At 39.2% G+C, this 22,560-nt stretch overlaps 2 protein-coding genes across 4 annotated transcripts in view; one reads left to right on the top strand and one right to left on the bottom strand.

The window, feature by feature from the left end:
• Positions 1-1,248: 1,248 nt before the first annotated feature.
• septin10 (septin 10) lies at positions 1,249-11,349 on the top strand. The gene is made up of 10 exons (XM_005723256.1): positions 1,249-1,429; positions 2,355-2,469; positions 2,997-3,192; positions 3,310-3,496; positions 6,839-7,000; positions 7,289-7,385; positions 8,543-8,711; positions 8,798-8,930; positions 9,295-9,473; positions 10,252-11,349. The coding sequence occupies exons 1-10, from the start codon at positions 1,400-1,402 to the stop codon at positions 10,265-10,267; spliced, it is 1,284 nt and encodes a 427-aa protein (XP_005723313.1). The 5' UTR covers positions 1,249-1,399; the 3' UTR covers positions 10,268-11,349.
• Positions 11,350-13,078: 1,729 nt separating this feature from the next.
• LOC102202826 (SH3 domain-containing RING finger protein 3) overlaps positions 13,079-22,560 on the bottom strand; it is a 105,973-nt gene continuing 96,491 nt past the window's right edge. For 2 of the 3 annotated variants that reach the window (XM_005723250.2, XM_005723251.2), the window contains 2 exons: positions 20,495-20,853; positions 13,079-18,273 (listed from right to left, as the gene is read on the bottom strand). In XM_005723250.2, coding sequence (XP_005723307.2) covers positions 18,105-18,273; positions 20,495-20,853 — 528 coding nt within the window. In that variant the 3' untranslated portion in view covers positions 13,079-18,104. The remainder of the gene's footprint in view (positions 18,274-20,494; positions 20,854-22,560) is intronic. The other variant, XR_311460.2, reaches the window with a different exon arrangement.

The following is a 22,560-nucleotide window of genomic DNA, read 5'->3' as shown; positions in this document are numbered from 1 at the left end:
TTCATCCAGATTGCATTATGTTCATCCTATTTACGGCTATCTTTCATGCCCAGCTGGAGTTTCTTTTTGCATGCAGTGAGGAAACCGGACTCAATCTCCTTGTATTTTTGCAAAAACTTGGCCAGATTAAGAGGATTCTGATCCTAAAACATTTACCTCACCTCACAAAGAAAAGTAATCCACCGCAGAACTTGATCTTTCAGTCCTTATTAAAATTTTACAAAACAACAAAAACAGGAGGTTATTTGAGTAAACAAATACACCTTAACAGTCAAGAAGTAAATTCAAGGGGAAGAGCACAAATTATTGACCTAAAAGGTGCAAATTGAACCTTAAGCTTATTAAACCTGTACTTATTTGTTATATTAAGATTTCAACCAAAATACACAAAAGATGATACAATATGAAGAATCGAAACAGAACCAGGACAAAAATAAATGTTTCTTTTAAACAATGGAAATCATTCTGTTCCACATTTTTATATTTGTTTACGATCTGATTTTTAGACTGTTTTTAAAATGACATAGTGAACAGAACAATCTTAATTCCTCATTACAGTTACTCACATTTACCCATATAACAGATACACCTTGTATTTGTTTTTAAATTGTCCTGGCCCTGTTCTTAGTTAACATGCTTTCCCTCTAATTTAAAACCTCCAAATACAGTTTAGAAGGAGATTTTTTTGTGCTTTGTACAATATCGGTGGAGTCCGGAGCTCAATGAAACAGTAGAATTTTAAGGCATGCAATTTAATGGATATTCTAATGCCTTGATCATAATAATCTGATAATCTTTAATCTATTTATAATTGCTTTAGCTTTCTTCTGTAGCATATAAACCGGATTAGTTAGTTGGTCTTACATGCATTTCCCCATAGCTATACACAGCAGATCCTATATGGAACAGTTTTAAATTAATATGATATATATAATGATTTTTCATTTCATTATTTTATTATAATAATCACACCTCAAAAAAATCAGATTTCATACATTTTAATGTTTTGTCGGTGCAAACAGTCCCCAAAGTAAGCACTGGGAAAATTAAATTGCGCTGTACCATTATTAGAAAAGGGGGGCGATTTTATTACTGCATTAAGTTTTTCTTGCTTTTCAGCGCTATCTTATCTTTTATTTTTGTAAATTACATGCTGTAGAACATTTAAATATTGGAGCCTCCGCAAAATTTGCCATAACTTGCATGACTGTCGATATAAAGAAAATTTAGAAATCGTCCCATTACTACATTGTTTTTAATGGTGTCGTCTGTCCAGTTGTCGACAGCAGTAGGGCGGTATTGAGCGAGATTCTTTGAGAAAGAAGTCGATCCTTTTCTAATTTTTATTTTTTATTTTTTTAAAGTTATTTCTGAATCTGTTTACGACCTATCTTAAGTTATGGCTTCTTCGGATGTTGCGCGGCAGCCGGTTAGTATTTTTTATTTATTTTTTACTCTGTGTTGTCGACAATAAACTTCTTTCTAGACAGTTGAGCAGGGAGTGTCCGAGGCTATCGTTAAGTTAGCTCCTAGCCTGAAAACTTTCAGTTATTACACTTATGGAAAACATTCATGTTTAAACGGGGCAAAGTTTAAAACTCGACAACATATGTATGATGTGCTATCAACACAAGCACTGAACCTTTTTAAAAAAAAAGATCCCCGGTTATGCCTTTCACTACGGTAAACGGCTGAGAGGACGCTAGCTGGCTAAGGCTACACTAGCAGTGCTACATTAGTTTCATAGAATCGTTAACGTTAGCTCCGTGATAAGCTTTTGAAAATATGTGTGCAATTCGTGCCTGCCGCAAGATGTATTTGTACGTTGCGGGAGCTTTGTGACACAAATATCATTAATTATTAGCCCTCACAAATCTGAATGAAAGTTGGCGTTTCGACCTCCAGCAATGACAAGGATTCAGAAATAAAGCACAGCACCGCCCACAGAGTTATTAAAGGTTCTTAGTCATAGCATATCTAAATCAGTGCTGCTGACCACCTACACTCGGGAAGTTTAATTAATTTAGACTGCAGAAGGTCTGACAAAGTGGACGACGGTGATATTTAAAGTTATCTCAGGCTTTTGGAAGTTAGGTGGATTTATCTTATTGTCCTATTTAACGTCTTCTAACCGCTTTTGTGCCTCTTTGGCCCACACACAGGCTTTAAAAACCAGATTTATCTAATCAGGCAAAGAATAAAGACAAAAATACGTAAACATCTTGGCTGGACTAGACTACTCGGTGCATTATGTGATTCTGTTTGTTTGTAAGTGCAATATTTTGTGAAATAAGAGAGGAAAAAAAGCATCATAATGTTACAACCCAGCTTTTCCTGTCAAATTTATTCCACAGGATAAAGGAGTCCGGTCCTTGTCTCTTGCTGGCCATGTGGGCTTTGACAGCCTTCCTGACCAGCTTGTCAACAAGTCCATCTGCCAGGGCTTCTGCTTTAATATTCTCTGCATCGGTACTGTGTCGCTCACACATAGATACATAGATGAAACTCTGCATAATGTATGCAGAGTTTCTTTTTGCTGTTGATGATGAGCTAATTTAAAAAACAAATTTTTTTTTTGGTATTTAGGAAAAAATTAAGACTTTTTTTATTATTTGTCATGTCATTTAGACAGGAGTAGTGGACATTTTTGTTGAACAAATTGACAGGAATAACAGAACATAGACTCTCTCAGAAAGTTTTATTGCCTTTATAAAATGTAGGTAGATTGTCTGTCATTAAATAGTAATAGAAATGCATTGCTAAATTTTATTTTGCATACAAACATTCAGTTAATGATCTCAGTTTGCAGCTCTTAGTCAGGCATTCCTGATGTTAAAGCTCCTGCACACTTAGCTAGAATTCATTGTGACCACAGTTGCATTGCTGGATAAATCTGACTTTCTGGCAGTTATAGTTACAATAAAATTGTGCTGAAAATTTTCTGTTTCAAGTTTAGTTACTAAAGATTGCATCATACGTCTCTTTTGTGCCCCTAGGTGAGACGGGTATAGGCAAGTCTACACTGATGGACACGCTATTTAATACCAACTTTGAGAACTTTGAGTCATCCCACTTTGAACCTCAGGTGAAGCTCCGGGCTCAAACATATGACCTGCAGGAGACCAACGTCAGACTACGTCTCACTGTGGTCAACACAGTTGGCTTTGGAGACCAGATGAATAAACAAGAGAGGTACGAGGAAGAGCTGAGTAGGTTATTAATGTTGGAGGATTGCGACTGCCGTGAAGTGATTTTACTGTCGTTGTGAACTTGCCAGTTACTGATGATCACTTTATGTATGTCTTTTAGCTACCAGCCTGTGGTGGACTACATTGACAGGCAATTTGAGAGTTATCTCCAGGAGGAGCTAAAAATCAAGCGTTCTCTTCACAACTACCATGACTCACGAGTCCATGCCTGCCTTTACTTCATTTCCCCCTCAGGCCATTCACTCAAATCCCTTGATCTGGTCACCATGAAGAAATTAGACAGCAAGGTAGGAGAAAGGACCACAGTGTCTTCTGCATGTCAGAGGGTATAATAAATGTGTTGTATTTCTCAGTGTCACTGTAATGTAATACTTAAGAAAATCTGTCAGTTTTAAAGTTGTTTTCTTTATGTTTGAAGTAGAAAAAGTAGCAAGTCAAGTTGTTTCATGCATTTTGTGTAATTGATGGCGAAACTTACCTGTGTCTGTGGTTGCAGTGCTAAGTAGCATAGTTAATAGCAGGCTTAAGTTTAAAAAAAAAAAATCTAGCCCAGCAACATTTCAGTCAGGCGGCTCACATTTGAAATGTATTATTGCAGCACAAGAATATAATTGGCGTTGGCATCTAGATATGTTACACTTGTTCATTGGGGAATGATGATGTACTCCAAAGGTTAAAACGTAATTAAAAGGGCATGTTTGGTATTTGATCTGAGGAGAGTCAGGTGTGTTGATGTGTATATCACAACATACCTTCAAACCTAGTTTGTGCTCACAATTGTTACTTTTGCAAACAGCAGCATTCACCAAAACTGATGTCACAACTATTGGCATGTGCCATGCTGTGGTGTAGTTTGGGCTTGTCGTTTCCCTTTTCGATTCCCTTTTCGACCTGACACACAAATCTATGATCATGTTGGTTTTTAACTACCATTTAAGTAAATATCAGAACAGAAGCTAAGATTCCCGGAATATACAGATGGTTTGAAGAGATTATATGTTTTGGAGGAAAAAACCAAACCAACTTGCTTTTCATGTCTTCTTGTTTTGACTTTTCTACTCTTATGCCAGCACTAATGCCAAGATTTTTTTTAAAATGGTAAATGGCCTGTATTTGTATAGCGCTTTACTTAGTCCCTAAGGACCCCACAGCGCTTCACACTACATTTAGTCATCCACCCATTCACACACTGGTGATGGCAAGCTACATTGTAGCCACAACCTTCCGATTACAAGACGAACAGCCAACTCTTGAGCCATGATCGCCCCGTGCTGAATTCAGGAGAAAACCTGTCATTCAGGAGAAGTCTGAACTGAGCTGGTTTGCTCCAGGTGCCAATATAAACAATGACGGGGCTGTGGTGACGTTGCATTTGGTGTGTGTTGACCATAAACCAGGCTTAAGTTGTCTACCTGACCTGGACCACTGCCCTCGGTCCACAACAGGCCAGTGATTACCAATGAGGAAAGGGGCAATTATGCAGTAGACATTCTGTAAGGCACCATTTCATTACAGTTAAAAGGGTAAGACAATGACAAGAATTGTTGTGTGGAGATGAGTAGTAAAAAAATAGAATATGATGTAGACCATATACTAAAAGCATTGTAATCTCCGCATTTAGTTTGGAGCTAAAGATGACGAATTGAACATTATAAAAGATGGATGCTCTGAAAAATCAGGCCAATGCTGAAGTGCCGTAAACGTTTTATGGCCGCCAGTGGATAATAACTGTGGTTCCAAAAAAGCATTTATAAAAGGTTATCTGAAAACCACCCTCAACTTCCTTTCTTTGTGACCTCAGTAAAACAACCTATTGTTATTTTTAGGTAATCCTGAATAATAAAAACAAAAGTTAAAAATCTGGTCAAGAGAATTATGGAGGATATGTTCAGTTTCAGATCCTCCTCTTATTACACGCAGTTTCAAAAGACCAAGGAGGTGATGGCAAACGCTGTTCAGCTTAGAACAGGATTTCACAAACCACTGGCTGATGTCACTGTGGTTACATCCATCTTTTGTACTGTCTGTGGATGAAGATGAAGGCTGGCTTAACTTTGATAGCTTTGTCTTCAGTGAACTACAGGGATAACAGGAGATTAATGATGCGTTCATGATGCATTTGCAGGAGATAAATTTCAAACTTGGAAGCGACAACTGCAAAAGGTGCCTTCTTTTAGTGCTTCTTTAGTAGGAATACACTGTGAAAACATTTAACATGAAGACAGATTATATGTGGTTGTGTGTGGGAGAGATGGTGGGAGTTTCTGTATAAGTTGCTACTGAGGTTGTTTTTATGTCTGACTGCTGGGAGAGGTTCACTGTCCAACTAACTGAACCCCCTTCTATCCATTCCTCTTGAAATGGTTAGAGAGTTTCCCATGCTCCCTGTGTGTAGCAACTTTGTGCTTTTTGTGTGTTTGTGTGGTTTCGCTGCTCTGGAGTGTTGGTAACCCTGGATTTGCGTGTGAAAGGGATAGAAGCAGCACTGGAATGCTGTAATCACCTCACGCACACACACTCGAGTTGTCCTTCTGTGTCAGTGTACAGAACCACACAGAAAGAGCCAATTGTTCAATCTGCAGCAGTGACAGACAGACAGTCACTCACTCAGACAGCTGTTGGATCAGATCTCTTAAGACTTCTCTGCTGGGGTCAGTGTGTGTGTATTCTGTATGTGTGTATGGGTGTGTGTGGTCTGGCCCCAGAAGCTCGCCCAATGACAACAAGTCATTCCAGGTCCCAGTTTGGTTTGACAACGTGACAGACAGACAGGAATGTGGGACAGCGTGGTGAACTGCTGGGCCAGAAATGACATTCAGAAAACATGGTTTTTATAACACTTAGCAAAAAATAGTTTTAGGAGAAAGAATTTCTGATAAAGCGAGAGACAACAAATACAGTTCCCGTTCTTGTTGAGTGATACTGTTACCAGTCTGATGACAGGATGTATTTAATGTGTCTACATGTACTTTCACGGTATGCTGTGCTGTGAAAACAACTTGTTTTAGCTCAATTAGTGGATGCCTGTGATATCAGGAGTTGCTCTTTTTATTGAAGATAACTTTGTGAATTTAGTGTTTTGAATTTTATATATTGTCTACATGCAGCTTAAAGACAACAGTAGTTGCTGTCATGGTATTTAGTTCTTATTGAGAATAAAAGTCTCTAAAATAATGTGATAGCTGTGATGAAAATACATTTATTTGTTTCTATTTTATATTTTTCAGTATTTATCTGTATATAAATGTCCTTTAGCATACTGAGGGGAAATGCAGTGGTTTGCATGTCTTAGTTCTCAGTGTCATTGAACCATATCAAGCTACTGATATCAGTGCGGCCTTGCATTCTTTAGTGGATTTATAATTTTGTGCATTTGAGGCATTGGATGTTAATGGAGATGAAGGTCTGACTATGAAAATGGAAGCTAAAGTGTGACTCCATCATAACAAAGACATGGTGAAAATATGTGTGATGGTAAACTGGATTATCAGATTATCATTTTGTTTTTAATTATTATTATTATTTTATTTCACAGATGGCATGAAAAGTTATTTTCTGTAGCTGGCATGTATTTGTAAAAAAATACTGTCACTATGCTTATCATGAACATTTATCACATCTGTCTGTAGGTGAATATCATTCCAGTGATTGCCAAGGCCGACACCATCAGCAAGAGTGAACTGCACAAGTTCAAGATCAAGATCATGAGTGAGCTGGTCAGCAATGGTGTCCAGATATACCAGTTCCCACTGGATGATGAGACAGTGGCCAAAGTCAACACTACAATGAATGTAAGGAAACACACACACACACAGACTTTTCTCAGATACAGGTTTAGGTGAATGTTTTTACTGGCAGAAATGTTCGAAACATAATTCAAATTTCAGACACACACCGTGTGTGTTTTGTTTTGTCAAAGGAAACATTTCTGAGGTGTAAAAGGAATCTGTGATTTTAAGTGAGAATATTAGTGTAGGCGTTTGATCTACAACAGCTTTAGTTAAAGTATTTTTCCAAGCTGTGTCTTTTGCTTCAGATGCATGAATCCGTCTTGTATATGATTTTTTTTTTTCTTTAAGGGTCATTTGCCATTTGCTGTAGTAGGCAGCACAGAGGAAGTTGCTGTTGGAAACAAGATGGTGAAAGCTCGCCAGTATCCATGGGGTGTAGTGCAAGGTAGGATGAATTACTCTGTTTATGGATTTCTTTAAAGCTTTGGCAGTTCACCTTAACATTTTCCTTTACTGTGGTTTTCACTGGCTACACTTTGTGTCATGCTTGAAACTAGTGCTGGGCGATATGGAAAAAATATTTATCACAAATCAATTATTTTATATCACGATAATGATATATATCACGATATACGACAATTTTACCTTGTTCCCAGTTATTCTCTGGAAAGTTTGACAAATTTCATTGCTCACTTTTCTCCAATTTTAATTTGAAAAGACATTTAACAGAACTGTTACAAATAAGAAACAAACATTTTAGTGCGGCAATATCAATGTATCAAATGAAAACAGCGGCTACTGTGATTTGTTTATGGCCCTGGGACGTTTTCTCATTGTGCGAAAGACTGCTGTATCTTCAGCTGGCTATAGTTCTTCTTTTTCCAGCTTGCTCCCATTGTTCCACAACTTGGTTTAGCTCGGGTTTTCTGGGTTCTTGAGTATTCTTTTTCTTGGAGCTTCTGTAGGTGATAGAAGAGATTTGTTGTGTTGCCATCAGGCGTGGGAATAGTTTTATGGCATAGCTTGCAAATGGGCGTCTTCCGCTCTGTCGGTGCTGTTGAACCCGAAATGTAACCAAATCACAGACGTACCCCCTCTTTTCGGTAAAAGTGCTTCTTCTTGGGGTGCTGTGTAGCTGTCTCTGCCTGTTGCATGTCCGGGCATGAAACTGCAACCTGTTGCGCGTCCATCGTTTTGAGTTGCCATAAAGCATCTCGCAAATCCGGGTGCACATAAAGCAGCACCATGTCGCAAAACCACAAGACGGAGTTTCTTTACGAAAAATAAAATTATTTTTTTTTATACTTTATTTTCTTGTGCATAAAGTTAGAGTATGTATAGTGACAAGACAACACTAATATATTTGCAACAGACTATTTAATGATAAATTTTATGTAATAATTTATACAATTAGGTTAGGAACGATAGAAACTATAGAAGACAAATGGCACGATAGACACTTTTCTATCGTCCAGGCGATATATATCGTCATATCGCCCAGCACTACTTGAAACTTTTTTTTTTTTTTTAACTTGAAGCTTAGAATGTATTTTATTATGAAGAATAACCCTTTGATTTCTTTGATGTGTGTGTGTGTGTCAGTGGAAAATGAGAATCACTGCGACTTTGTTAAGCTGAGGGAGATGCTCATATGCGTAAATATGGAAGACCTGAGAGAGCAGACCCACACTCGGCATTACGAGCTCTACAGACGCTGCAAGCTTGAAGAGCTTGGTTTCAAAGACACAGACTCAGAGTGCAAACCTGTCAGGTATGACGTCACAAACCCATGCATACATCCACAAAATGAGAAAATGCATGGGCATATGACTTACAGCTGAGTTATGTGTGTTGCAGTTTGCAGCAGACGTATGAGGCAAAGCGTCAGGAGTTTCTGGTGGAGCTGCAGAAGAGGGAGGATGAAATGAGGCAGATGTTTGTGCAGAGGGTAAAGGACAAGGAAGCGGAACTAAAGGAGGCTGAAAGAGAGGTATACAGTGCATACATGCAAACTGATGTCCTCACAACACACCTTAAGCAATGTGCTTTTCGCCCCGAGTTTCCTATTCTTTATATTTAATAGACAAATAAAATCTCGCATCAGCTGAAGAGATTAAAGTAAAAATGTGTTTCCTATTGGGGAAAAATAAAGTCAGCTTTTCCATTTTTCCCCATTAAAGAAGTCATTTATTTATATTCCGCTTTCAGTTTTATGCTCTATTATAAAAAAAATTCACTGATGTTTTGTTTTCACCTAATCAGTCTACCTTTCTACACTTTTACATTCAATTTGTTTGACGTGTGAAAGTAAGTATTATGTAATGAACATGTGTTGTCACATCTCATTCTTTCAGCTCCAGAGTCGTTTTGAGCAGCTCAAACGCCTCCATGCAGAAGAGAAAGCTGCTTTGGAGGAGAAGAAGCGGCTTCTTGATGACGACCTAAGCTCCTTCGGCAAGAGAAAAGCTGCTGCCCAACTCCTGCAGGCCCAGAGCCTCACTGCCAATGGCAAGAAGGACAAAGACCGGAAGAAGTAAGAGAATTCTGCAAATACCAATGCCTGTGCTTTTATGGAATACTGGGGGGCGAGTCATACTGGACATCTGAGTAATGTGTTAGGAATAAATAGATTCCACATTGCTTTTTGGAAATGAAAATTATCAACATACAGACGGCTGAATTCATCAAACCAAAGAAAAAATGATGGCTTAAAATTACAGTTGATTTTTGTGAAGTTATCAAAAAACTCATGACTCCTCGAGTGATGCCACTGACCAGCCAATCGTGGCATGCAGTCTGTAGATGTCATATTTTTAATACCTGCTCAGATTGCTTGGAACCCCGGCTGGTCAGGTACTATTTTAGTATCTGGTACCAGGTACTATGACCTAATGGAAAACCCTGAAAAGTCGATCTGAGTAGGTAATAATGGAAAAGGAGCTATTGTTGCCTCTTAGTGCTCCTGTTGTTAATTTCATAAACACCTCTGCTCCTTAACTGGCCAGATCAATACCCCAGAAGTTTACCTGGCGTGATGCTATACTTTGATTAAAAAGTGTTCCTTTATACATATATAATCATAATATCATATTGTGAGTAAGCACCCCTGCACAGGTCATTAATTACTTGTTCTCTAAGAGACAGTGCAGATGAAGACATACTCATTGAACTCAAGGGTATCAAATCTGATAACTAATGAGGATGTTTAAGATCTGTGCACATGTAAGATGTTTAAGTTATTGTCACTGATTAACTGCAAACGGGAAATTCTGTAAGTTGCTCATATGTCTCTCTCTTGTTCTTTTTTTCAGTTCTGGTTTCATGTGAAGATTCTCAGTTGTGACCAGCAAAACTGGTGACATTATACCCCACACCCTTTCCACACCCCTGTGGCCAGTTGTAACACTAAAGAAACCGCCCACATAAATCAGTTCAACAAAGTCCAAAATGGGTTTTAAAATGAATCATGTATTTAATTTTTTATCTTTCTAGCAGTGAAGTGGTTCCTGTGAGGTACAATTCACTTTCAGCTTGTCAGCACCATATGTAATAATCCATCACCATTTTTACAGGTTTGTCTAGTGTTTCTGTCATTAAGAGTTGTCAGAAGTGTCACAGGATATTATATTTCCCTGTTTCTTTCTAGTTTTTTATATTCTCTTTGTTTGGTACACCACCTTGATGCTCTAAATCTTCAATCTGAACATACTAGCATTAACTAAAAAAAAACCCCCCAAAAACACTGTTAGGAACCTCACACGTTCTCCAAAGGGAACAAATTGGTTCAGAGTGTTTCACTTCTCTGCCGAGGTTTACAGTTAAACGGTTTTCTGAGGAGGGTAAAACAGAGGCTTGGTTTGGGATTAGGTACATGTTACTGTGTATTTTTATACATATATTTTTTGTTTTACTTGCTCTCTTATTTTCATTTTTATTTTATTTTTTTTATATATTGACACAAACCGTTGACGCTTGCAGTCCTGTCTGTATGAGAAGAGCTGACTCACGGGGAAAAATGCATCACACCGAGTCGCTGTTTGAGGGAGAATTGTATTTCTCTGAAGACTGTATTCTACATATTTCTGTTCATCGCTTTTCGGACTTTTTAACTGTGTGAAACCCTTTCTCAGCAATACTCCAGCATAAACCGCTGCTGGTTTCAATGATTTAAAAAAAACAACCCAAAAAACTTACTGTATTTACACTAGTTAAAGGTAATAGTGCCTTATCTGTATTAAACCTAAAAACTACGTTATCCAGTTTGTGATCACATCCAGGGAAACACATCGATGCCTACTGGATAAATGCTTGCCTGAGACACATTTGTACTACACTTATATTTAAGGAATAAACAGTATTATATGGGAGCTTTTCTTCTTTCTAAATAAATCTTTGTATTTTTATGATGATGGATTGTGTTTGTCTACTTCATTAAAGGCTGGGATGTTTATAGGCAACACATCTACTGGTACCATCTACTGGTACAGCGTGAGGTTCAGACTGTGATGTAATGAATGAGGACTGATTTAACCGTACCCACAGTCTGTTTGCACTGGCTTCAAAGATTTGACAGTGGAAGAGCTACAAACTGAAATGTTATGTCCATGTGTAATGGCATCATTGCAGTCCTGCCAAGGAATTCCCCCAGGATATCTAATTGTGGAGATTATTACACTATTAAATGTACTGTTGGTCTGACATTATACACTGTATTTGGGGGAAAGCATTTCTTTAGCGAGGCCTGCTTTTGCCTCACTAAAGTTTTATTGTTGGTTGCTGACACCACATCTAATCACTGGAATAACACTTTTAAGGCATTTTCTTTTCTTTTATACTAAAAGAAAAGAAAATGCCTCCATCTGTGTGGTTCAGTTAGAAGAAATGTTAATGTCTACATTTCGTTTTCCTTTTCTCAGAAGATAAGTGGAAGAAGCTCTCCCTTTGCTTTAGAGTAAGATTTAGTAGGTAACAGCAGCTTAACATCTCCCCTACCCACCACTTGCTATATCTGAACACGAACACACACACACACACAAAGGGAGTGCCCTATATTGCCTGATAAAGGACTTGTTCCCTGCAGTGTCTTACCCTACAGCCCTCTTTCCCTTAGTGCGACTCTGGAGCTGGCACACAGACAGGTGGAAAGACAGCTCTGGCATAAAGCAGAGGAATGCTGATCGATTCCTTGCAGGAGCCTGCAGCACCTCACTGGTATAATAAGCTGAGAAGTGGATACCTAGAGGAGAACCATTTCACCCAGGAAAACTGGAGAATGGGCACGTGTGTGTGTGTGTATATATACAGACACCTTCAGCTGCTCTCTAGGAGATTCAGCTCCCAGGTGGGAAGTGATTTCACCCAGTTTTCCTGGAAGAACACAATCTGTGCACTGCAGAAATCTGAAAAATCAAAGAAAAAAAGTGCTGCATGCCCTCTCTCTGCTTTAAACGCAGCAGTTTGAGTGTTAGAGTCGAGTTTTTTATGACTGGGTTTACAGCTAAGATAGCTGTCATACACCTGCACTCGCACATGCAGACATTCCCGTACACACACCCCTGTCACCTTTTGCTAGTCACTCTAAATGCAAATGGGGGTGATCGCTGGAGACAGGCTTGACTCGTGGAAAGATAGGGTTGTCATTTAAGGGGAGTGCCGCTGACGCTCTGAAATTTACCAATTACACACCTCATCCACGCCAGCGCTGGCTTTTAGAGGCCAAGAGGAAGAAGATAAGAAAGGAGGAAGATAGAGATTTGAGAATGAGTCAAAGAGACAATGGGGGAAGGATAAAAGAGGAAGAATGTCTCCTTTATGCCTAAACACCTCTTCACACACTTCACTAATGATACGCCGACAACCATACCTGGAGTGTTGCTCCCACAGCTTTTCACAAGATAATTATGATTATAGCAAGATACAATATGACTCTCCAGGATGGATTCTCTAATGGCCAGCTGTGAAATCTTAATGGGCTATACAGGTAATGTCCTTGTTTTTGTACCAGGAGCACATAAATGTGAATTGATTCTGCCACTTCCTCTTTCATGACAATCATAAAGCTGCAGGCAACATGTAGGGAAAAACACACTGAACAGCTGTTTTAAAACAAAGGCATTTATTGCGAAAAATGCACTTGACATGAAAAAACAATCAAATCAACCACGGGTCATCAGTACAAGACGATGTATAATGATCACATGGTAGAGAGCGCTGGGCGTGGCCAGCACAGAGCATGACTTCAATGGCACAAAAGGCCTATAAATATTCTGCACAATATAGAATAATATATATACTTTTTTTCCTCCCTCTGTTTCTCTCACTGCTCTGCTGGACTCTTTCCTGGAGAGGCATGAGTATCCATGCTCCACCGAACTGTTTTTTTTAATTTATTTTTTTTAATAAAGTTTCTTTTTTATGTAAAGAGCTACATACAGATGCCTCCTCCCAACCTCTCTCATCACACACACAAACACCCAAGTATCCATAGGAACAAATATGGCCAACATCTAAGTCAAGATGGCAGGGTGACACAGCTCAGGCTTCCTGGAAGGACAAACCAAAATTAACTATTATTATTTCAAATTCATCATCTGAAACAAGCTCAATCGAAACAGGAGCGTCATACAAAATCCAACAATGTGTTCGCGTCCAGTGGGAGCTACCGCTGCTGTTCAAAGCCTGTTCACATTTTCCACAACCAGGAAGCTGAGGCGAACGACGAGCTTACATCACGTAATCAAAACACATGAAGACAGTTTGCAAAAACCAGCGGTTCAAGTTATTTTGCGTAAAGTGACCACCGTGCAGTGGTTTTATTCCTGACTTTTTGACTCTTGTAAACGCTTTCTCCTCACATCACCCACCCCAAAGAAAAAAAAAAGAGAAAAAAAGAACAAACCGGGCAAAGAAGGACTTGTGCTTAAGTTTGACTCTATAGAAATTAAAGTCCTCAGTTTAGCGGGCATCCAAACAGATCCAAACTTTGCTCAGTGTTTCTTCGGAAACTGTTCTGGGATCCGCTGGTTTTCCGTCTTTGTGCGGATTGAAAAGCAACCAGCAAACTTATCACACTGATACAAACAAAACAAAGAGGGAAAGAGGGCACTGATCTACCTAGAAGGAAAAGTAAGAGCGTATACTTGTGTTTGCGTGTGTATTGACATTTGTAGGCACTGGGGTTTGACTGACAGGTTTTGAAGGCCAATGTAGATATGTTCAGATTGAAGTTTCCCATCACAATATCAAAAAAATTTGGCATTTACTTTCCCTTTTGTTTTTTTCAAGGTAAATAAACTGGCACTTTTAATCGACTGACCCCAAACGCCCCACTGAAACACATACAAAGATCATAGTCTGGTACACTTGTATAAAATAACATCACATAGACAAAATCGACCAGTTAAACATTAAACGTGTTAAGAATTGAAGCGAGTTTCTTCATATAAGTAATGTTAACGGAAAACAGCCTAGCCCTAGTCTGTATGTGTTGGAAAAAACTTTAATTTAGAGTCCAGTATATTTATTTTGCTTGTTTTTCAAAATTATATGCCTACTGTTCAGAAAGCACAATATCTCACAGCATCAAAAGTATCCGGGAGGGAAAAAAATGGTTTCTAGCGAATTCGACGTTGTAGTCTGATTTAGCATCTGTTTATGTTATGTGCTTTTTTCTTCAAGTATCCACTGATTTCGCTGGAAGGTCTCAGATTTGATCATTCGGTCTGATAATTTGTGGAAAACACGTGACAGTAGCTTCCAAACATTTTGTCCTCTAGAGTTTGTAGAGTTTCCTCTCTGAGGAAGAAAAAAAAAAAGACCAAAATGCGACAAGTTTTGTGCCATTTATCTTGTGGATGTTCTTTAAATTAGCTAAAATTGTATGCATGTTCAAAAAAGTGCTCTATAAATAAAGATTCTCAGAGCAGTGTAGATACCTTTTTGTATCTACACTGTTCATTTGATCAACAAAATATAGCACAATGTCAGTTCGACTTCAGGGACATCAATCTGTGCAGGTAGGAAGCACGAGGAACCATTGTGGTGCACATGAAAGTGACAGCAAGACAGCCCACCACAAAGGGAATTACAGGAATTATTAAAGGATTTAAAGGTGGTGGCCACAGACCATTCCTCTCTCCTCATTCCTCCTCACTCATTTTTCAGTAGTTTTTATTCTGTCTAGTGTCCTTCTCACTACTGGCAGCATGTGATGATACTAGCAGGTTATACTACAAAGGGAGTTTTCTGTGTCTTCTGACTAAATCACCGTGGTAACTTGTGCTGATCACATAAAGTGGTCAGGGTCAGGTTATGTTCAGAGTTTTGGTTTAAAATTGACCGGGAGCTCCACTTTCTTGCTGATTCTTTTATTTACAGCATGTTTTAAGCGGAATGTAAATTGTCTGCAGGGTGAATATGTATTACGTGCGCAAGCTGTTAACATCATGAATGAATCAGAGCGTTAAAGGTTCAGCAGTGCAAACTGGGCATTGGCATGATACATTTATTCATTTGGTGATGCAGAAAATCTATAAATGTTGTTATACTTCACACGAATCTGCTCTTAACTCTCTTTTAGACTTCTGGAACTGCAGCTAAAGAGCGCAGAACACACACCAATCAATAAAATTACTTTTACTTTGTTCTGCTGACAAACTAAAGCAATTTCCATCCAGATGAGCAGGCTCAACGTTATGGCATGTCTGTACGTGATCATCCATCATGACACTTTGACACAATTTAGCACGGATGGCTTAAAACTGATATGTAACTTTGATGTTTAATTGTATCTATTTGAAAGTTTCAGAGCTCTGTAATTGTTTGGGTTTTATGGAATTAAGCTAAAGCAAAGAAAGCCTGGCTTTGTTGAACTTTGTAGTATATCCCTCTGCTGTGTCTCCCAGCACATCACTGACTGGCATCAGCAGACTACACCAGAATCGGCATGTCAGCTCTTGGTGGCATCATAAAGTTTGCTACGGCATCTTCATGCTCTTTCACATCTTTCACATGTGCTCAGTGTGAACCTGAACCAAAGCAGGTGAAACTGATTCACAATGGTTTGTGCTTCGTAACTGTACAGCATGACGTCCCTGATATTTTATTTACTTTAGTCTGTACTGTGATGATCAAATGAATGAATTTTTTTGTGAGCAGTGTATTTTTCTTCCCACATAACATGGATGTAGGAAGGAGACTCAACAGTGCTTAAGCCATAAAGGCTCTGTGCTTAGGATCAGGTTAGAGCCAATTAGAAATCTAAGCAGTCAGCCAATGAACAACCCTCGCCTGTGTGTTTAACTCTGCCTCGTTTAAAAAAATAGGTGAGGAAGTGCCTCGTGCCCTGTACCTGTGCTCTTTGACCGCCTCTTTCTCTCTGATGTACCGCCGCACACACAGCGAGTGAGTCAGGCTCTGAGTGTTGCTGTGCTTTTGTCTCCACAAGCAGAAAAACAGGTAGGTGGTTGTGGCAGAACCTAAACCAGGCAAGCCTGCATCTAAACTCTGGATACGAAAGAATCACAGAAGCAGACAGACTACACTTTCACTAAAGCAGAACAAAATTATTTGACACGATCTGAGTAACAAAGTCAATTCTGGCAGTTGCATGATGAAAGTTTGTGTCCTCTGAGTTTCCCCTCTCAGCTATTCTTTCACGAGCATAGAGTCTGTGCAGTTTTGGTTTGGCAACGTTGTCTCAGAATAGATAAAAAACTGTCGAGGAAAAAGCTGAGGAAGAGGAAATACTCTTCGCAATCTTTGTACTTATTTGATGAGAACTGTCAATAATGGAAACTTTGTTCTTTTTACATTTCAAGCTGACATCTGAAAAAAATGTTTTAGTCATTTCGCCCCACCAAAGAAATTTGTGCTTTCTTAAAGAAAAATCATATTTGCGCTTAAAACAAGTATGTCACAAGCAGCAGTGGAAATCCCCTTTGTCAAGTAAATACTGTACATTAGTAAAATACTGTAAATGTAGATATTCTGGAAGGTTGTATCAAATATTACCAAGTGCATTTCTTTTGTTTCTAAACTCATACAGAAGTTCAAAAACAGCATTATAAATACAAATGAATTCTTTAAAGGAGTTTTGGTGTGACTTTGTGTTCCTTTTTACATTCAACAATTCAGCTTAATCCAACTGATGGGGTCTGTTTAAATCAGATGTAATAAAAAAAAAAACTTGAATAAAAATAAGCGGTTCACCATTATGTTATGATATAGAAATAGAAAAATTAATGACCTAATTTAGACTTTCTGTGACACTGGCTTTTAAATTACAAATCCTGTGACAGACAGCACGGCAACATAAAATATCTATTTCAACATTTTTTAAAAATGTGATAATGCTACATGCATCGTTAACAAATAATATATCGGGTTGAAAAGAAACATACTGGTCGTAGATTCGACACAGAGATGTGCTTACAATGATTCTGGAGTGTAGGCTTATGTGCTTCCTCATCACCTGGCTGTATGTTCTCACTTCTCAGACAAAGAAAGCACCCGAATTTAAGTTCTGAGGTCTCAGAGGAAAAGCAAAGCTAATGCTTTTTTGAGCTAGTGTTTGCTGGTGGATGATGCCGAGGAGGAGAATTAGGAGGCAGGGTTCGTCTTTCTGTGCTCTTTCAGTCTGCGTGCCTTCAGTAGTCAACATCACGGGTCTGGAAACCGAGTCTGATGGAGCCCCTCTGACCCAACACTGGGCGGATAATGGGAAAAGCTGCCCTGCTTCCTGTGTGGCTGAGCTGGTCGAGGCAGGGACGAGCTTTCTTGTACATTATCAGTGTGTATATGTGTTTGTGTGTGTAGATAAGTTGGACTGATATGGATTACTATAGCCAACACCAATAATTAATAATTAATAATATCATTTCTTTATGGATTATAAAGTATGCTCATTCTGAATTATATTTTCCAATAGAATCAAAAACATTTTAGTTCCAAACAGATTACTTGGCAAATATAAATAACAAAAAAATCTCCTTTGTTTTCAAGGTTAGCCGCCTCTTAAGGCCTTGTTGAGCTTTAATCCAATAAAACAAAGATAAATCTGGGGAACCTAATATCAGCCCAACCTTGGATTTTGTGTGTGTGTTCATGTGTTTTATGACTCAGTAACAGGAACAATGTGTGCATTCATTCGTCCACTTTTTGCAGTTCAGAAGCTCTCGACAAAGCTGCCTGGAAACAGGCCGGTCTGACCCGTCCTCTGCAGAGTGCCTTTGTACCAGCCGTCGTCCCTCTTCTTATGGACGAACACCACGTCTCCCTCCCGCAGCTCGATCTCTGCCTCGCTCTGGGGTGGGTACGGAACCACCACACGATACCTGCCTCACGGAAACACAGAGTAGCAAAGTCAAGATCGCATGCTGGGACGATCCTCCTAACTAAATGATATCAGCCAAATGATCAAAATCTCTGAGCAATGTTTCCAGCTCCTTATTGAATCTATGCAAAGAACATAAATTCTGAAGGCAAAAGGGGGCCAACCAGATACTAGCAAATTGTCAGTGAGTATAAATGTTACAATTTAGATGACTAGTTAGTCACTTCTGTGGAATATCATACTTAATTTTTTATATTATATATATATATATAAACCGTTTCTTTTTTTTGAGAACCAGAGATTAATTCCACAGTCCCGTTAAATCTTCCCCAGTGAATGATGTTTTTGTAAGTGCGTGATAAGTTGTTGTGATAACCATAGCGCTGATGTTTTGGTGTAATGCTGTCAAACACAGGGGACGAGATTTGTTTTTCCTTCTCTGCTTTTTTCTTCGCACAAACAGAATAAGCATCATTCTGTGATAACCAGCGTTCCCATTACACCAGCATCCTGCTGACAGTGATAATTTCATGCTAAATGCATTATTCCCCCTCAACGTCCAGCTGAGGAGTCTTTAAGTGCGTTCCAGCATTTACAGGTTTTTTCTAAGGAGGCACAAAGTGTGTGTGTTAGTGTGTGTTCATGGGAAAGAAAAAGAATGAATGTTTTCATGAGTAGGATGGCTTACAGGGAGCTGTCTATGTGTACACAGGCTTTGGCTCTCTTATACACCTCTTGCCTGCCAGTCAAATCAATGCACATTACTGTAAGCAATCTCAGTCTGCCATGCCTGAAAACAGTCGACCACGCCAGGCAAGTGGCTATCCGGTCAGACGAGAGCGTCTTTCAGTGCTGGAAATTCAACACTTTCCTATTGAAATCAACATTGCTATAGAGAGTAGAGCTCATTTATTTATGCTTTGAGCACTGAAATGCTTGATGTCAAACCTAAGGAAACATTTACAGTCTGTAGAGGACACCGTTTTATTGCTTAAAACCTTTGCTTAGTAAAGTAATCCAAAGTTTAGTTACATTACTTTAGTGTTGTAAATAACATAGAAATGCATTAAGCGATGCAATTTAGCTAAGAAGGTAACCAGTGTTTTGTAACCTCTTCTATTTCACAGGTAACACACTGTCTGTGTTTCACCATAGTATTGCGATGTGTTCTTATCAACACTTAAGCTCACATATCGCAGTAAGTGTAGAACAACTAACATAGATGGCAGCATATATAACAAAAAACTACCACCTCAAGAGAAACCCGGTATTACTTTTCTCTTTGTGGGAATGCAGCACCAACTGGTCATGAAGGCACCTCTGGAGAGGCTCCCAGCTTTGTTTTCATCCATTGTCTGCTTATGGTTTATTATCCCACACTCTCACAAGATTTGATGCCAAAATTGCTTAAACTTGTCAGAAAATATTTGCTGTCATTTCCAGCTGGTCAGAGTGTTCGTTTACTCGCAGTATTTACGATATTGTCAGTGTTCTGCGCTCGCACATATCCAAATATTACCTTGTCTAACTTTTTAATCACTCTGGAGAGAAACAATATAACGGATTTGTTTGAGGAATATTGCATCGCCTGCAGCCTTGTTCTGCACAGTGACAATAAACTTGTGCTTGAGCCAAGTTCATAAAAGCATCACCTCGGCCTGCAAGCGTGTTTGTTTATCTGTGTTTATCAAGCGGCAACCTCCGGGGCTGGAAAATAAAGCCAACATGGAAGTGCCAAACACTCCTTGAAGGCTGGCATTAAAACCAAATAATCCACATGTTAAAATGCCCGGATACACAGCAGAATTTAACCTATTCTGGCACAAAAAAAAAGGGTTTTGTCTTTAGAGCCAATATTCCTTTTCATGAAAACTGCAGAGGTTGTGAATTTTGGCCATGTGGCTGCTTTAAGTGACAGGCGCTCAAAGAGTTTGAGCATCTGCCTGTTACTTGATCCCTCTCTCAATCAAGTTGGTGGTATTGGTGTCTTCTGCAGAGTTTTTGATGTCTGTGTCTATACAAACTATGGATTCAGCTTGAGAACCAGGCTTACTTTTATTGACTGATAATTTTTTACTCCACCTCTCATCCAAACATCCAATCCAAACCACTCTCTCAAACATACAAATGTTAAGCTCGTAACAGCAGGTGGCTAAATCCACCTGTTGTGTACAGACTATTTAAGTGTGCGCGTGTGTGTTTTCATGTGTCTGTGTGCCCACCTCTCTCTGGACAGGGGTTTGGGTTCAGGTCGGAGGACCATCAGAGCATTGCCAGCACGTGTTGCCGGGGGTGACATGGGGAAGTTGGTATCCAGGGAACCGGACTTTCTGTGCAGAGGCTCCAGCCCAATTGCCCCCGCCATGTCGCTCTCGATTGGACAGGAACCGGCTCGTCCTTGCGACGCCATCGGACAGGAACCTGAGCGGGCGTGGTGGTGATGGTGGTGCACGGGGTCGGTAGCCACGGCGCCTTGACCAGTGGGGTCATGGGTGGGTGGGGAGGATGGGGGTGAGCGAGGTTTCTTCTTTGCTGCGGCGCCCGATAAGAGTTTTAATAAACCTCCTGCTTTCCTCTCCTTCTGAATACAGAGGCATGAAGAAAAAGATGCAGAGGAGGATGGAGGGATAGAATAAGGGAGGACAAGAAAACAAATAACTCAGAGCTAGTAAGGGTCATCGTTTTTCTATATAAAGGTATATTTCGGAAGGCCTTTCTTGATAAGAAACTAATAAAAGTGATGTTGTAAAAAAAACAGGTCAGGAGGGTATTGTTTGTTTCCTATAACTAAATAACAAATACATTATAACATGGAGAAATACAGAAAACAATAGAGATGGCAAAACAACGCAAGCTTTACAAGTGTCAGAACATTTCAGGTATGATTTACAACACATTAAATATTTTTATGCATACTGCTTTGCTGCCTCTTATGTTGGAAAGGAAAGAAGAGTATCTATCAAAATATTCCAATTACAATATTTAGTGTAACTAAATACTTAAATTCAAGGCAAAGCTAAGATTACAAGTGTGGTCAAAAGTTTAGATACATGTTTACTTGGGCATGAATGTCGTGGCTTTTAATGAATTCTTTGAACCATTCTTTTTCCAAAGAGGAATGATTGTACAGCATACAACTTGTAACTTTAAAGTTTAAATGTAACTATTTTGGATCCACTCCACAGGCTCAAATATATTCATACATCAGCAGTCTCCCAGTCATGGCAGGCTTGAGCCTTTGTGGTTCCTGGGTTGTCCGTCAGCATCCTAACCAACGTCATCTCATCTGAGGGTAACAATCCTGATCTTCCTCCGGACTTTAGCAAAGTGGTGAAACAACCAAAGTTAATAGGCCTTGATCTTGTCAAGTTAACACACATTGTAAAATCTTCAGCACTGCTTATTAAAAGATTTAAGAGCATGTATGTATATATTTGAACCTCTATGTATACCTTTTACCCTATGTGGATTAGATAATATCCATAATAAATAAAACATTGTGCCCCAAAATTCTTGTTTTTCAAAGTAATCAAAGCTGTATGATCTACAATAATTCCCCCCTGGGAAAAAAACAGTTCAAAGAAATGATTAAAAGCCACAAATGACCACGGCATTCAGACCCATGGTGAGCAACTTCTGAGCACAACTGTACCAGTCTACCAAGCTATGATTGACAGTTTTACAGGTGTCCCAGTGACAGCAAGCCAAAAGTAAAACTACCATTGTTCTTAGTTAACTAATATTACTGTTAATTTTTTCTTTATTAATCACTATGAAGTATTTTGTGTAAGTCTGGAATACATTGAAAACGCAGCTCGAGTCTTCTTTCCTGCATTAGCATGCCTTACACTCATGACTTAGAAAGAAGGAACCAGTGGATATGTGAGATTGTTAAGAAATCTGTGTTCACAGTGTGAATGCCCGTGTTACACTGAGTGCTAACTGAGGAAAGTGGTTGGGTATGTGGTCTTCAAGCTGATTACACATGCAGCTGACTATGGTGTATTGATTATAGAGCAAGCGTTTCTTAATGGTGTCTGTGAAGGCAGATTCATGCCTTTTCATACAGGCTTCACTGTGATTGATCATGGACGTGCTTGGCAATACTGTCCATTCAGCTCATACAGCTTGCTGTGATTTCACACCCTTAATCATGATGACACGAATCAATAGTAAGCATGTCTGAGCATGATTTCAGCTGTTTTGGAGACGCACACAGAGAATTCATATTGGCTCTACCTCTGTCTCACCTATTTTGGTTGCTAGATCTATCATCAGATCTTTCTAC

Source organism: Pundamilia nyererei, unplaced genomic scaffold (genome assembly GCF_000239375.1).
Source record: "Pundamilia nyererei isolate P.nyererei 1_Seehausen unplaced genomic scaffold, PunNye1.0 scaffold00009, whole genome shotgun sequence".
NCBI lineage: Eukaryota > Metazoa > Chordata > Actinopteri > Cichliformes > Cichlidae > Pundamilia > Pundamilia nyererei.
This window is presented reverse-complemented; position numbering and strand designations above follow the sequence as displayed.

Coding starts and splice junctions, on each gene's coding strand:
- septin10 (XM_005723256.1), top strand. CDS start 1,400: ATGGCTTCTTCGGATGTTGCGCGGCAGCCG. Junction 3,193..3,309: donor CAGATGAATAAACAAGAGAG/GTACGAGGAAGA, acceptor TATGTCTTTTAG/CTACCAGCCTGTGGTGGACT. Junction 8,931..9,294: donor TAAAGGAGGCTGAAAGAGAG/GTATACAGTGCA, acceptor TCATTCTTTCAG/CTCCAGAGTCGTTTTGAGCA.